The sequence below is a fragment of the Lepidochelys kempii genome, chromosome 2 (assembly GCF_965140265.1).
Source record: "Lepidochelys kempii isolate rLepKem1 chromosome 2, rLepKem1.hap2, whole genome shotgun sequence".
In the NCBI taxonomy this organism is placed as follows: Eukaryota; Metazoa; Chordata; order Testudines; family Cheloniidae; genus Lepidochelys; species Lepidochelys kempii.
In genome coordinates, this window is record NC_133257.1 from 250,565,490 (window position 1) to 250,582,550 (window position 17,061).

At 37.8% G+C, this 17,061-nt stretch overlaps 1 protein-coding gene across 3 annotated transcripts in view; it reads right to left on the reverse strand.

Annotated features, from left to right (window-relative positions):
- UBE3C (ubiquitin protein ligase E3C) overlaps nucleotides 1-17,061 on the reverse strand; it is a 168,632-nt gene that overhangs the window by 27,028 nt on the left and 124,543 nt on the right. For 2 of the 3 annotated variants that reach the window (XM_073334553.1, XM_073334552.1), the window contains one exon: nucleotides 3,858-4,070. In XM_073334553.1, coding sequence (XP_073190654.1) covers nucleotides 3,858-4,070 — 213 coding nt within the window. Of the gene's footprint in view, nucleotides 1-3,857; nucleotides 4,071-10,594; nucleotides 10,716-17,061 lie in introns of those variants that run through there. The other variant, XM_073334554.1, reaches the window with a different exon arrangement.

Here is a 17,061-nt window from a genome sequence, read left to right on the forward strand (position 1 = left end):
TCTTGGATGAATACCTTGGGACTGAGATATTTCCAGGTTGAAGAGTTCCATTCCTACACTACTATTTCCCAAAAGATGAGTGCCTAAGCAGGTTTGCTTCGCTTCTCTCCTCAGCGACGGTAGTCAGTGTAATTGCCAACACATACAAGTTACCACACAGTTCTTTCTAAGCAAGCACTTTTGTTCTTAAGGTAAAAGCATTACAATGAAAACACTCGAACAATAAAAGAACCTACACACATTAACAAAGCTTCCAGAGATCACCTCCAACAAGGGCTCTGGTTGGTGATTAGTCCTTCAAACCCCACCCGGGGGTATTCCTGTGATCACCAGTTCATAACAGTTTTTGCACAGACTAGCCACCGAATCTTATAGGGTCTCATTGGGCCAAAGACCCTCCAACCCTTCCCTAAGGATTGGGACCGCCCTTGGACCAGAGGTGCTGTTTGTCTGCTGAATCAGAAAAAAAGCTCTGAGTCAGTTTTAACTCAGGCCTGTTAATCAAACATTCTCCCTTTGTCTGTTGGTCCCTGAAGAATCCATTCTGAACAAGGAGATGCAAGCCTCCCTCCAGATGCTGCCAGCTCTCTGGAGGTGCTGCCTAACCACCCCACAGGGCTTAGTTCCAGGGCTTAGTTCCTGGAAGGCTGTGGTCCCCCCTCCTGTGGAATTACATACACTCCATCCACAGTACATAAACATTTGCATTTTTAATACAATGAACTCCTACAAAACTTAATTCAATAAGGTTTGTCCAAGATATTGTCATACCTATGACACCACCTACACTGTACGGTGGTCTAAAAGGGGAAGAAGTCTCCTTTAGCTGGAAGACTCAAACTCTTAGCAAAACAAATGACTGAGTTCACTTTCCTCATTGGACAAAGAGGACTCTGAGGAAGAGGAAAGCATTTTCCTATTTTTTTTTTTAAAAAAGACTGTTTGAATTTATTAGTCTCATCCTTATGTTCTGAGTATTTTACAAGAGTGTTTAGTTTCTTAGCTGCCAAACCAGGAGCTAAAGTAAAGAAAGAATTAGAGTCAATATACATAGCTATCTAGGAGGAGCCTTTTCCCATGAGACCTTTTTTTACTAGCTGCCATTTTGTGCACTTGAGCCAGCAGTGAAAAACCAGGCCAGTGTCACTGCAGGAGCTAGCTCTTTATCAGGAGCTACTGCTATTTTGAATGGCGTGGTACAGTGTTCCTTCCCCTAACTAGGAATCCTAATGAGTGCAACCTCAAGTTGACTGAAAGTCCGTGAGAACTGAGAGCACTTAGCACCTTGTCGGACTGGACCTAATGTGTTGGTAATAGAATTCCAATCTCTCTTGCTGATAGAATCCTTACTGAAAGTGACTTTCACTGTAGATAATGTCTGTGCCACAGCTGCTGGGTGGGCACTGTTATGAAGACAGCTATTTACAATGGTAGATTTATGGTGCATTTATTAGGCACTAATTCATTAGGGACTAAAGTGGTTGTTTAGCTGAAAACTAGAGATAATGTACACTCGACATATAGTATAAATTAAATACTCAGCTCTTTTCCAGTCAAAGTGAATTAGCCTTACCTTAATACAGTTAATTAGTACTCAATGCTTAAGCAAGCTCCGATGATCAAACACAGCACTGAATGTATTTGTCTATATGAGGTTTATTAACATACTGAAGTAAAACTAGAAAAAAAACCCCTCAATACTCAAATGCAGACGATAATTAAAAAAATCAATTAGTCCTGCAGCAATTACACTAAAATCCAGAGGGTCTCATTCTTCAAGGCTAAAATGTTCTTTATCTAAGTATAAACAAGAACACTCAATTTTAAACAACCTGACAGAATTTCAGTTAGTTACTCAGAAGAGCATTTTATGTTCAACCTTTCTTTTGAAGATATGCCTACAATTAACAATCAATAGTTACTATTGTACTAACAATCCTTGTTACTATTAACCGCACTTCTTTGGTAGAGAATTTGAAGAAAATAAACTCAAACTCCTTGACAAGAATGCACTTGGTACAATTTTTTTTGTATTAATAGTTAGAGCTGGCAGCATCTCCATCAAGAAAATCTTCCTCAATGCTCTTTCTGGCAGCTTTTTGTTTTTAATCTCTCCACCTGCTTGTTGCTCTATGTTCTCCACTAGATGTTTGGCCTACTTTCTGAGTACAGATGGACCAGATATGTTTTAGATCAGAGACTGGAACCCTTCCATGAAATAACTTTTTAAAATGGGGGTTGAACTGTTTTTTGTTTGTATTATTAAACCCTCAATTTAAATGCTCTGAAAGGAGTAATTCATGCTATTGGACTAATACTTAAAACAAAACAAAACAAATAGCAGCTTACTGTCAAACACTCATGTTTATAAGTAGAGGCAACCACTTCGTATATATTGTGACCTTAGCAACCAAGTATCAATAAGTGATAAAACTAAGACCACTGATTGGACAGTTCTAAGGCAACTGTAAAACACCTGACAAGAACATTTGTAGATGGACAAAACTGAGAAAATGCTTTCCCAAACAACAGCATATTAGTTCACTGCTTTCAATTTTGGAGGTTGTTACACAGACATGCATAACTCTCAAATCTCACATACTGATGTGTAACCCAGAAATGAATAGGTCAATGGGTTACTTTTTACATGAATTATTATTTATGTTAGGCAACTGACCACCTTTCAATGTGATTTATGATCCCCAAATTTGAAGATACTACTTTAAGAATGTAACAGTGTCAGGTTCTAAGATCCTGCAAAATGAAGAGAAATGGATGATGGAACAGTAGAAACAGCAGCAGCAAGATGAAGCTGTACACTGAAAGTAACAGAACCCAGACTTGCTGCAAGAAGTAGCATCGGTACCAGGAGTTACAAATTCCAGGAGTGGCTGCTGCACAGGCTCATTAACCGTTTCATTAGCTAGGCTGCCACTAAACTCAGGCTTTCCCTGTCTGAACTGAGAAATGAAGAGGACCCAGAGGTCTACCTGGTCACTATTTAGTGAAAAACTATGAGGCTTACTGCATCTGAGTGTGACGAAGAGTTCCAAGTTATCTGTTTGGCCTCCTTTCTTATAGAAGAGTTACAAGCTAACATCAGGCTCTGAAAGAGGATGCTGCTATAGATTACAAGAATGTTAAGACTGCTATTTTGGACCGATTATAAGTAATGTAGGAGATGTAAAAATTCCATCTGTCTTATTTAGCACTTTTCATGGGTAGATCTCAAAGCACTTTACAAAGGAGAGCAACCACTCCTTTGCTTAAGCTTGAGACCCTAAGAGCAGGAGAACCAAAGGACATCCTGATATTGGAGTGTTAATTGAAAAGTCTGCTTGAGAAACAAACAACGGTGTTCCTAAGGCTAGACTGCTCTTATGATTCTGCAGCTGTTCATAGCTTTGCTGCTCAGAACCTTGTGGGCAATAATGAACTTGACAAAAATCAGGTCAGTTTCCAACTCTTACTACTTGGGGAAGATCAGAACAGCAGAAGACATAGTATTAGAGATACTCAGTGAGGAAAAATATTCCTACTATTATAAAATACTTTGTTCAAGAAATTGACTAGGATATTTGGGGCAATTTACTACTAGAACTATCAGACATTTTATCAACAAATAAGCAATGCTGACACAAATGAGAGTCATTTTTTGTGTTTTTGATAAATACAGGATCAGTTATTATTCACTCCAAATATTGAAATAGTCAGAATCACTGTGCCTCTTTACTTAAAGTTGGACAAACGGCACTTGTTACACATGTGCCTTATCACTTTTACATCCAAATATGAATGTAGTAGGGAAATTAATGATTAACTTGTTAAGCTGGGAAGGAAAAAAATGCCACACTTACCTGTGCCTCCCCAAGGTCATTATTCACCACAGTAAAGTTTAGCCCAAGTTCTTCTACATCCCCTTCGTAGCTCTTGAGAAAAAGCAAATTTTTGTACATTTCTGGATCTAATGAAGCCAGATGATGAATGTCCACATCAGCACTTGTCCCCAGCAACTTTGAGAGGAAAAAACTAGCAAATGGCAGCTCTACCAGCATATTTTCATACAGTGCCTAAGAATAAAAACAATTAAGAAAATGACATTAGCTTTCATTATGGGTACTACAAAGACATTCTTAATATCCTTTATCATCTATTCCTTACATTTCTGTAACTTTCCCCTTATTTAATGTCTGAATAGAACCTCTTGGTGAAAAAATATCCCATGTACTGTATCTATTTACATGTGCAACTGTAGTCTGAAATTTTAACAATCCTGCTGTTGAAATATCATGCTTTAAAACTTTACAAATAAGTTATCTGCCCATTGCAAAAGCCATAGCATTTTCATACTCTAACAAATATCGACACTATGAATATAACAGTTGCTGGGAACCTGTTAGACACCATCATTCATTTACAAGAAAAACAAGGATTATCAATGCCAATATCACCTCCAGAATGTCTTCAAATCAGATGAAAGATATCTATTCTATGCCATTAGTCAACCCATACAGATGCGGTGAAGCAGATTCCAGAGTTTCCATTCTTACCCTCTAATTTGCCAGCCGTTTCAAAGGTAAAACGTGAGTGTGATTCTACTCTGAAAAATAACTATCTAAAAACTGCTTCTTCTTACTAATAAACAGCAAATCTTCATTCTTTCTGTACTCAGAGTCAATGCTGCATACTTTGGTGAACGGAATACGTTACTACTTTTTACTCCTGTTAAACCGGAAGAAATAACATAGCTAAGAAAGAGAAATGACTGGATTCTATTCCTTATTGTGCATCATCAACATGATTTGCTAATTTCCAATTTCAAAGCCTACCAGCCTATGCAATATACTAAACTAAAGTCACCAGTGGGGCACAGGTGCAATCAAAGGCATAAGTTAGCCTGGCTAAACATTTATTATTGTTGACGTGAGAGTATGAAAGAACCCATCTTGATTTTAAGTTCCCAGTATGAAGCAACATTAATGGATGTTTATTTTTATAAACTGTAAACTGGAAGTATTTGATCTAGAAAATTGCGACGCCTACATGGAACTCCACCCATCCATTTTTTACTGAGTCAAACTCTGAAATGCAATTATACTCTACGTAAAGTCCATGCATATTCCCCCAAATATACAATCCTGTCAGTCAGAGAAAATATGCAATGATAGCCAACCTCAAAAAGAGGGAGAAGGGGAAATGTGTGGAGGGAGGGAGAGAAAGATTAAAATTTTATAGAGGTGTTGGCGGGGGGAAGGTGGAGAGAAGGGAAAGCACCCAAATGTTATACACATTTAACATAAAAATAGATAAAAATGTGCATCTTACATTCAGACCTCCTCCTACTGTTCATTAGCCACATTAGCATTTTTCTCTAGACCCCAGTTCAGCAATCATGACCTCAGTATTTCCCACAACATCAGTGCAGAGAGAATGGGGAAAGGGGCATCAGGAGGCTATTACTGACAGTTTCCCTTTCTGCTGTTTGAAAGTTTAGTTATTTATGTGTTACTCAGTTCCTCTGAGATTGCTGTAGTATTTAGAAAAGGAAGTAATATATAAGCAAGGAAAACAATGAAAAGCACTAATCACCCAGTGATAGCCTAACAAAGGTGTAAAGAAAAAACCCACACAATTGCTTAAACTTTAGAAGGAACATTTTTTGGTTGTCCTGTTAGATTTACCATTAAGAACACACGAATAAGGAGTTCAAAGCCAAAGGATGTATTATACATATAAACTATATGATTTATTCAACGTGTGGAAGTCAAACTCTGCATTTGTGTAGCTGACTTTAAAAGTGAACTAAAAGTGTAAATCATTAATTTGCAATGTATAAGGTCACTATTTGCCATTCCTGCATTAGTAACAATAAAACCATTGTAATTCCTTAAATATATCAAAGCTACCTGAATTTAAAATGGAATCCCATCTATGACTCATAAAATGTAAATGCAGAGGTGTTTTTTTTCTTTTTTTACACAAGGCAGGTTTAAACCTTTAAAGCATTTAATATACAAAGACTAATAAATGATAGCACTAAAAACCATGATCACATCAGCTAAATGGATTATAAATTAAATTTCCATAATGCATGCGACTGAAATACAAATGTAGGCATAAATCAAGGTATTTTCTAAACACAGGTTAATTACACAAATTCAAAAACTGTCTATTTTTTATGCAAAATAATCCACTTAGCATTTTTCATATTGGTCTTAATTCTTAGTCACTTGCAACACTTGCTCCTAGAAACCTATCAATAACTCTATGTCAAGAAAAAATAGCAATAGGTATATTGAAGAAACTTGTATGCTATTTTTCAAGTGTCTGTCTTTTATGAGTGTTTATTGCCAGAAATTGTGCCAAAATGATCTGAAATAAAAAGGATTAATTGTAGTAGAAGCCTTTTAATATAAGTGAGTGCACTAGCAATGCGATTAATGCAAATCGTGATGCTATCAGGAGAATAAATGTGAACAACATCACAGGCCATTTCTGTTTGCTGCCAAATAACTTTAGTAATTTACTACATTAAGAATCAATAAAAAAAAATAATGCTTTTCAAATGCATCACTATCAATCTTCAGGTAGTTCCAAACTGAACATTTATAACAATCTAAAAACTATATAAAACATTTTTAAGCCACCTTGATTGTGCAGGTAGGTGATAACTTTAATTGCTGCTTATGTTAGCCAAGTGATTCTAAATATAAAAAGTAAAGTACATTTGTAAAAAAGGTAAAATAAATATTCTAATTAGTGTAAAAGCTAAGTTTTGGTATTGAATGTCCTAACAAAGTTTTAGAAAAAAATGCAGAGAACTCTCTTTGATAACTTAAGTGACAATCAGCTTCAGTCCTTCCAAAGAGGAGAAATATAGTAAAACAAAGCCAACATTGCACTGAAGTGGCCATATGCCCTACTCTGCAGGAATCTGCCTAGACTGTGAACCTTTATCTTTCAACTGCAGATTAAGAGCAGCAACCACCTGAGGGAAGAAATTAGTTTACCCTTGAGATGGGATATGTTCTAACTCCTCCTTCTCTTTGACCACAACTCTGATGTCTCCTGTTCATACCCGGGCGCATGAGACCAAGGAACCATAATGGCTGATCCAATTACAAACAAACAAACAAACTCACTCCCTTGCTACTATACAAGAACTCTAGTCCTTCATTCAGCCAAGCTTCCTTTAGCCCTTAATGGTTGGCTCTTTTAGAATCCATTGGAGGATGACACCAGTGCTTGGGAGGTCACGTGCCCTAGTTTCCCATGTTAATTTTCCCTTTCCTTTCTGTCATTATCCTGTAGACCTAGGAGCTGCACATAATTACAGAAAGGAAAAAACCCAAACAGAAACTCATGAAAGAAGCAAATTTAGCCTAAGACCTGAGAATGAATAGATTATGGGCCTGGTTTTGCTAGATGACAAACATCTTTGAAGAAAATGAAAGCTAAACAGTGCCTCCCAGGATCAGGCCCAATCTTGCCCCCACTGATTTCAAAAAGAGCAGAGGTGGAAGCAGGTCCTTTCTTGGATTGGGAAAACTGCCAGCAAAACTCAGCTCAGGCCACTCATTTATCATTCCTCATATTTTGAATCCTAGTGCTCAATCCTGCAACCAGATCCCTGCAGGAAGACCCTTGCACTCATCCAAAGCCCCACTGAATCCACCTGCTTAGAGATATTGCAGGATAAGGGCCCAAGTCAGCACTTTCCTGGTTGTCAAAAATCAACATACCATAGAAAGAAATGGCCATTCTACATATACACATACAAAGTGTTTTTTTAACGTAGAAGAGGATAAGATATTTTCTCAAACATTGAAGATATCAAATACCTTAAATGGGTAACAAATACATTCAAGCAGATGTTATATAAAACAATCAAAACCATAGCTCTGAGATGTATACCATACTTAAGCCAATATCATCTCATGGAAAACCAGAACTGATTTTGCACCTGTCTGTAATTTTAATGACTTTTTGTTAGCATATCACTTTTTCTTAAATTTCTGGTTGTAGGAAAAAGCTTTTGTTTGCTGTGCCTAGAGTCTTGGATACATTTCATTTGGTTGACTACGTTCTTTCTCATCTACTGCTTTAAACGGATACAATATTCTCCCTCATCTTCTGTACCTCTATTTTTGGATAGTCTTGCTGGGGACATTATAATGGTTGCCATACTGCATTACAGAGATTAAATACCACAGCATTATACTATATGCATATTGTAGCAATTTTATAGGAACTGTGTAAATAGTTATGTTAATTTTAGAATGTAACACACTTCTATTGAAATACCATAAAAGTAGTAATAAAAATTTACATTTCTATTGTGCTTTTCATCCAAGGATTTTGCAGTTTTACAAATATTAGTGAATTTATCCTCCCAACACCTACCTGAGGTAGGTATTATCTTTTATCTATTTTCCATAGCAATGGCAAAATGAGGCACAGAGAATTTAAGCAACTTGCCACAAGTCACAAAAGTCTGTAGTGGAGTGAAATAGTCCTGGGCCTTAACCTCAAGGCCATCTTTTCACCCTTTATAATATTAAATAGTTACATTTACATTTATTACTTTATGAGTGACACCCAAAGTGGAAAAATTTAATTGAAATTCTGATGGACATTTGTGGATGGGCAGGAGATGACAGAATGTCATGGAAACAGCAGAAGAAGATAAGCTAACATGCTTTGAGAATGCTGTTTTTATCATGTATCATCAGAATAATCCTCAGGGCAGGGACTGCGCCTTTTCTATATTCAGCACAATACTGAGCACATTCCACAGATCCTAAGTAGGGTGACCAGATGTCCCGTTTTTAAAGGGACAGTCCCATTTTTGGGGACTTTTTCTTATATAGGTATCTATTACCCCCTACCCCCTCTCCCGTTTTTTCACACTTGCTATCTGGTCACCCTAATCCTAAGGCTATGTATATCGTCCATTACCCTACTACTTACGCACTACACAGGCACATTAGATCTGTGTATTATGGTCAGAGGCAGAAAGACAGCTATGATGGAAAAGCTCTTCCAAAGGGAAGTTCTTGTATGGTGTTCTAATATTGGCCACACTTTGAGTTGATCTAGTCATTTCAGTGTGTAACAAGTTAATATAGAATGTTTAAAGGATTTGGTAGCTTGGAATAACAAAGCTTACATGAATGTTAGAGCATGCTGATTAAGGATCCAACCCTGCAAAGCAGATACATGCATGTACCCATGCACCCATACTGAGTGTGATGGGACTCCAGGAAGGGGTCTGCTCCAGTGAATTTGTTTGCAGGATTGGGGCCCAAATAGGTTCTCACTTATGATTCCTAATACCTTCTGTATGAGGAAAAATGATTTATGATTACTTCATATACTCCCCATTAACCCTTTATAACCTACCTCCACTTTAAAAAAAACACTGACATGATAAAAGTAAAAAACACCTAGAAAGTGGGTGGGGTCTTGAGGGCTCACAAAGGAAAATGACTGAGTTTGAAAAGTCTGGTCTTTTAAAACAGTCATTTCCTTCATCAGCCCTCAAGACACCGGGCATCTAGAGAGTAACCTTTTCTAAGTTAGCCATTCGTAAACAGTTACTAAATAATACCTAGCACTTTTATAGTGAAATTCATCTTCAAAGCCGTATAGGACCACTAATAAAAATGATAGAAAAACAGAGAATCATTAGTATTTTCTCCTACCTTATATTATTTATATTCTAGTTATATTTCATCCTATTCACAAATCCCTGTTTAAAATAGCCTAATTCTTTGTGGCCTGGTTAAACAAAAGTTAAATGTGAAGACTGACTGCATAAAAATTAATTCAAGGTGTGTTTTTTCTTTATCATGACTCACTGCCCTCTCCTTACTCATTTAACCTTTTTTCAAAACTAGTATTTTCTTATTTTGAAGCATGAAATCATTTCTTGTAGACATGAGCATAATAAAATTTTTGAAAGTGAAGAAAAGTAGATTAACATATTGCTTTTAACACAATTATGGAAAAACATAAATTATAAAACAAGAATATCAGTCGTGTGTTACTATTTGGTTGCTGCAACCCATTGCCCTTCAGTCTGTATTTCAATGAATGCAATCAATGCATTATATTATTGCAGTATAGGAAGACCCACTCATGTCATTCTACAAATGGAAAATCTGCTATATAATATTTTTTCTTTTAAATATTGATGTACTACTTTTTTGGCCACTACTGCATAGCTCTTCTGCTTCATAAAACATAAGGCCAAGACTTTACAGTACAGGTGCCTAAAGTTATGTCTTAAATTCATGTTTAGGCACCTAAACAACTGGCCCAATTTTCAAAAGTGCTGAGTATGCAAAAGGTTCATTTTGCTTCAGTATGCTAATATTTTACTTCTGGAATTCTAAGTTGAAATATGATTTTCAAAGGATATAAAATAAGATGAGATTGGTGGTCTCAAACTAACTCCTGCTAGTTATTTATTAACATCACAAAACCACCACAACATACCACAGCACTATTAAAATCCTCAGATCTTAGGAGGAGTAAAGTTTTCAGATAAAGCAAAGTCATTTGTAAATTGGTATTATCTTTGATTTCTTGCCTGCTGGAAATGTTGAAGGTCAGCAAGTACAAGTTCATAAAAGCTCCAGCCATTTTGAGTAACTGAGTGTTTCGGTTGTGGAAAGCTTGCTTGTCAAATTTGCTGCAGTCAATGTAAAAATCTGAAATTGATTAGAAGTTTGTGATAAGCAGAGAATGTACTAGTGACTGACTGATTAACATTATCTTAAAAATCTAGGGATGTGGTTCTTAACTGTATATCATAGCATACATTACCAATGAAACTATTTGAGAATTTCTGCTAAAATGATCAAGTCATTTTGATTCATAAATGACGATTCACACCAAAGAATATTTGTATTACAAGAATAGTGGAGAACCATTTTTAATCACCAAAACAATATACAGCACTTCACATCTACTCACTATCAGGGAGTGTTATAATGAGGACAGGCAAACATCATTCTAACTTACACTATAATTGATAGCTAAAAGTAGTTTAGGAGTACAGGTCAATCAAATGTTGACTCCACCACTTACCTCTAAGGCTCCCTACACCTGTCATCGTAAGTCCTTCCCCCAGGGTATTACTTCAAGGGTCGAGAGTGACATATGACCGGAAACAAGGGGTATTATGTGACCCCTCTAAGAACTCCTCGCACCACCCTCTACCAACTGGAGTGGGTTTCAGTCCTGTAGGACCTCCCCAAGAGTGGGTTTGACCAAACAGGACAAGTTCAGGGACAGGGAGACCCATCCAAAAGAGAGTCCTGTGACACCTCTAAGAACGCCTCCAACCACCTTCTTCCAATAGGCATGGGTTTCACTCCTTTATGCCCTCCTGAAAGGGAAACATGTATAAATTGCAATAGGCATAGAATGAGGATCTAGGCAGAACCCTCAATCTCCAGAGCTCAACAGTTGGCTGGTCAGCAGTACCACCCCTGAAGCCCCATCGCTGTGTGGAATAAGCCATCTTGTTTCAAGAGCATATTTTTCAGAAATCGTGGAAACACTGAGGGGAAAACATGGCCTCCTTCATTTCCCCTATGAGAATTACAGAATACATTTTAGCTCTGAGGGCACTCAGTTGTCTGTGGAGAAAGCACTACGTCAGCAACAGTTCTGAGGAGCAGGAAGCTCTCAAGGGGAGCCCTTTGGGCCAGCCATTGATGGACATGTCAGAACCTGACCCCGAGTCTCAAGCACTCATGAGGCAGACTGACTAGCATGATGGCCACTGAGCATAGAGAGGAAGAGATAGCTCAGTGGTTTGAGCATTGGCCTGCTAAACCCAGGGTTGCGAGTTCAATCCTTGAGGGGGTCATTTAGGGATCTGGGGCAAAAATTGGGGATTGGGCCTGCTTTGAGCAGGGGGATGGACTAGATAACCTCCTGAGGTCCCTTCCAACCCTGATATTCTATGATTCATTCACCCCCATGGAGGAAGCTCATTGGAGAAGATGAATGGCAAAGATGTTGCTCACGTAAATAGACTATAAAAAGTGGTGGTCAAGTGTGGGGTAGGAACTGACCTAGGGTTGCATAAATCCAAAAAATAGTGGACTTACAGCTGTTTCTTTTCTGATAGTCTCGACAGCTCAATGACACCTTTCTAAAGGACCTGGAGATGCTGGACAGCGCTGCATCAGAGTGAAGGTGAATCTGATCCAACTTGTTTTTGCTGAAGATCAAGCCAACTTGTTGAAGAGGACACAAAGCGCAAGGAGGAAGATGGATTTAAGGAAGGCCCTTAGCATAGCACTAACAGCCAGTGCCATGCTGTGAGTGTAAAGGAGTCGTGTAGTCTACTGTACGCATTTCTGTTTATGCTGTCCTTAATCACTGTTTTAGGGAGAAGCTTTTTGAAGACTGTGAGGGCTGTGTTATAGATGCACCAGACCAGCTGCATCACAAAACTGTATGAATTGGACTTCAGAGAATAGAAACAGAATGCTCCAGGCCCTGTGTGCTGACCTGTGTTTGTAAAGCTTATTAAACACCATTATTGCCATAGGTTATGCAATGCAATGTCTGCGCTTAACCCAAGAAAATTTAGCATCAGGGACGACCTTGGTAAATGCTGTGCACAGCGCTTGAGATCCTAACGGTGTTTTAAACAAAATTACCAAACCGAAGGATACCCACTTAGTGCATTATATTGACTGCTTGACCCACTCAAAAAGTTACAGAACATTGATTAGGAAAACGACTAACTGTAAGAAATCTAAAAGGATTAAGTTAGAGAATAGTGAGGGGACAAGCATGTGATATACAATATTATAAAACTTGGTATCTGTAAATAAAAGTATCTATTGAAAAGGTCTTTGTGAGTATCTGGGTTTCCGTAATAAGGATAGCATGGCCCTTAAATAAGATGAAAGTTTTGATGGGGCATCTCAGGTTGTTTTCAAGGGTTGTGTGTCTTCTAAATAAAAATAGTTTGTGAAAACCCAGCTATTGTGTCTTTAATAGAAGAAACCTATTTACAGCAAAAGGCTGAAATGCACATAGTAGAATCCAGGGGAGGAAAACAAAAATGAGTTTAAAGCAAAAAATATTGTATATTCTGTGTAAAACATAGATGTTTGAGACATGTATTTGAGTACAACACAGTTGATTCAATACCATCGAACTACAATGGTTTAACTATGACCTACTGAAAAAATGGGGTTGTGTGGAACTACTGACTTCAGATGTAATCACAGACCCATGTTTCCTTAAAGTTCCACCAGGGTTATGCATATTAGGCCCTGCTGGGGTTGGAAAAATTATCAGTAATTAGGTTTGATGGGTATTCACCCACAGTAAGGGGCGGGGAGGTAAGCTCTGTTAATATTAAATTATATAAAACCTCAGGAGTTTGTAGATTACTATGGGTCAGTCCTTCTAGTAACTCAAAGTCATTTCAAGTTTAAAAATACTATATTTTCAAAAATAAACAGTGGTTTAACACAAAAATGAAATTTTGCAAGGGTTCATAAACCTCCATTATACTTATAAAATAAGAATATGCTGTAAGAAAAATCAAACAAACATTTAAAAGCTATGAGTATTTGTAGGGTGTTTACTATGGTTGTGCTACATCCATTTTTATTTAAAAAACAACCAGAATTTTAAGCACAAAAAAGAAGTGTTCAAAATGAAAAGACATGCATTGAGATCTACAAGGCCCCCAGTCAGGAGAGGGTGCAGTAACACTAAGGATTGTTGTATATGGTGATCTACAGTTTAATTCTGTAAGATATACCTATAGTGATCTGGTTTTGATTGAACAGAAAAATATATGGTCACTAAAAATTAGACAAAACCATTAAAAGAATTTACTAAGACTATTTAAATTTTCACCCAAAGGGAATGTTTAGAGAAGGGTGCATAAACTCCTCAATTTATTAAGAGCTGTAGTGATCAAAGCACCTGCTAACTACAGACACTGAAGTTTGTTTGAAACAAAGAGTTAGGTTGGTATAAAATCCTGAGCTTTTTTGGAGACTGTCTTTTTATAACAGAAACCAGAATGGCTGCTGCTGGATTGCAAAACATGTTGCTTCTTTTAACTCTGAAAATATATATTATATAATCTTACTCTTTGTACACACTGTCCTTACTAATAATGATACATGTCTTTATTGCAGTGTGATCTGTTTAGTATGGAAAGAGCAATTTCAAGCTGTATTTCACCAGGGCAAAGTACAATCCCATTTGAACTATGGTTGCGCTTAATACTTTTTTCTTTTTTTTTAAATGGAATTCAACAGGTTGTACACGAGTTTGGTACATTTGGGAAATAATACTAACTAAAATTTTGCTTGTTCTTTAACCCACAGGCCCAAATACACTTGTGGGGGGAAGATAACCATGTGCTATAGCACCCCTTTTCCCTGTGGTGGAAAGTAAATTTCTATAACTGGCTTTTAAATGGGTCTGTTAAAAACTTGGTTTTAATTATTAAAATGTTGTTTGTGATTTAGGGCATATGCAGGAGATAGGGGTGGGTTTTTTAAAAAGGGATTTTGTTGCAAACTTTGTTTTAAGGTATAGGTGCTGCCTCTGCTTAAGCACAATGTGTGCAGACAGTATGGGCACTCAGCTAGGATGCCCTAGCTGTAGGCTATGCTGCAGGTACAAAGAGTGTTCAAAAAGACACAGACTCTGCATGAAAAAAACCAGTTGCATGTCTGTCTAAAACTTTATGTGATAAGGATCAGTCTTATGTTGACATGGGGCACAAATGCAAAATGAGGTGCTGTAAGCAGAGTCAGGGTATCATCTCCAGAGATGTAAACAGTCACCTGTATTTTATGGATAAATGTAGAAAGCCTGAATGATCAGAAAAGTATCATTTTTACAATTTTAAATGCACGAAAGGGACAGGGTTGCGTGTGCCCAATTACATATTTGCTATGTCCCTAAAGCCAGAAAAATCCTGGGAGTTTACGGACAGCAAGTGTCTTTCTGCCTTTGTTAGGATGTTTTTTCAGAAAAAGCTCCAAGACTACTCATTCATAGTGCAGAATTCCAAAGGTTTAAGTACTTCATTGTGGACAGCACTGATAATATAATGTAGTCACGTGCACAGTAGTTTACATGTTCACAATGAGAATTTAAACAAATTTTATTAATTGGCTGATTTAACACACTATTTTACAGCAGACTGCGAAAAATGGACACTATGACCCCTGCCTATACAGGGGTCTGAGCTGCCTCACTCTTCCGTTTTGTTCAAATCCAAGGTCTGGTCTTGAGAGCTGTGTCTCACGCATGAGCAAAAACAGCTGATGCATGACAGATTTACCCACACAGGGTTCTCAAAGGCATTGTCGAGCTGTCAAGAGATTTTCAGAAAAGAAACAGCTGTAAGTCTGCTGTTTTTTAGATTTATGCAACCTCAGATCAGTTCCGACTCATTAAACCCCATCCTTTTTATAGTTATTTACCTGAGCAATATCTTTTGATGAGCCACGTTTCCCTTCCTCCATTGGGGTGAATGCTCGGTGGCCATCACACTCGTCAGTCTGCCTCACGAGCACTCCGGTCTCGGGGTCAGGTCCCAACATATCCATCAACAGCTGGACTAAAAGGCTCCCCTCGACAGCTCCCTGCTCCTCAGAACTCTTGCTGATGTAGCGCTTTCTCCACAGGTGACTGAGCGGCCTCGGAACTAAAACGAATTCCATAATTCTCATGGGGGTAATGAAGGAGGCCATGTTTCCCCTTAGCATTTCCACGATTTCTGAAAAACATGCTCTTGAAAGTAGATGGCTTCCTCCACACAGTGATGGGGCCTCAGGGGGTAGTGCTGCCGATGGGCAAATGCTGAGCTCCACAGTTTGAGGGTTCTGGCTTAGACTCTTGTGCTATACCTATTTCTGATTGGTACGTTTCCCTTCCAGGAGGGCTTAAGGGGGTGAAACTCATGTCAATTGGTAGAGGACTGTGGGAGGTGTTCTTAGAGGGGTCACACGTCCCTCTTCTGGACAGGTCTCCATGCCCCTGAACTTGCTCTTATTTGTCATACTCACTCTTGGGGAGATGCTACGGGGCTGAAACCCGTTCTGATTGGCAAAGGGTGATGGGAAAACTTCTAAGAGGGATCACACACAATCCTTGTTTCTAGTCATGTGTCAATCTCGACTCTGAAAGTAATATCCCAGGGATGCAGTTTCAGGTGGGTGGGGCCTTAGGGGTTGGGGTCAATATCTGATTGATGTTGTGCCCCTAGATTGCTATGTCATTTGCTTTTCTTGTTAGGCATACAAATTCTGCACAATTGAAAAAATCCTAGATGAACTGATAGTTACTAAACTACTACGTTGCTAGTGTTGCTGACTGAAGTTCCAGTGATCTGTTTTACAGAATTTTCTGGCTTCAAGTTTAAACAAAATTTGATGGGAAGTAAAATGAGAATGTGGAAGTAAATTAGAAACAAAGTTTTACTTTTACGATCTGAATTACATTCTTTTAAAATTAGTCCAGTTATCTGTTATTTATCTAACCTCTAGACACACTTTATCAAGATAAATCAACATGTATTAATATCAGTAATCTGGTCATTTTAAATAAGAATTCAAATACAATGAAGAATTCATTTCAGTAAATATTCTGAACTTGACTTAAATGGACCTAGGTGTTTCCAACTGTGAAAAAAGATCAGGATGCCATTACCACATACTTTTAACTGTTTATTTATTTCTTGTCCAGGAACCTGATTTAGAGGCAATAAAATGCAATAAGTACACAAACCAGAAACAGAATCATCTGCTAATGGAACTTTTAATTGATAAGTGACCACTGACATGAGGTAATTCTTTCCATGTAGAGCTGCTTGCAGAGACCTTTGTGCACTTTATCGGTAAACAATCACTAACATAAGCATTAAAGAAAATTTAGATACATTATGACCCAATAAATATCACAATCAATCAATATACTCTTTTCCCTCCTAAAGATTTAGTGTTAAAATACCACATTTTAGTAGCCTTTTAGTGCTGGACATATATTTACAAT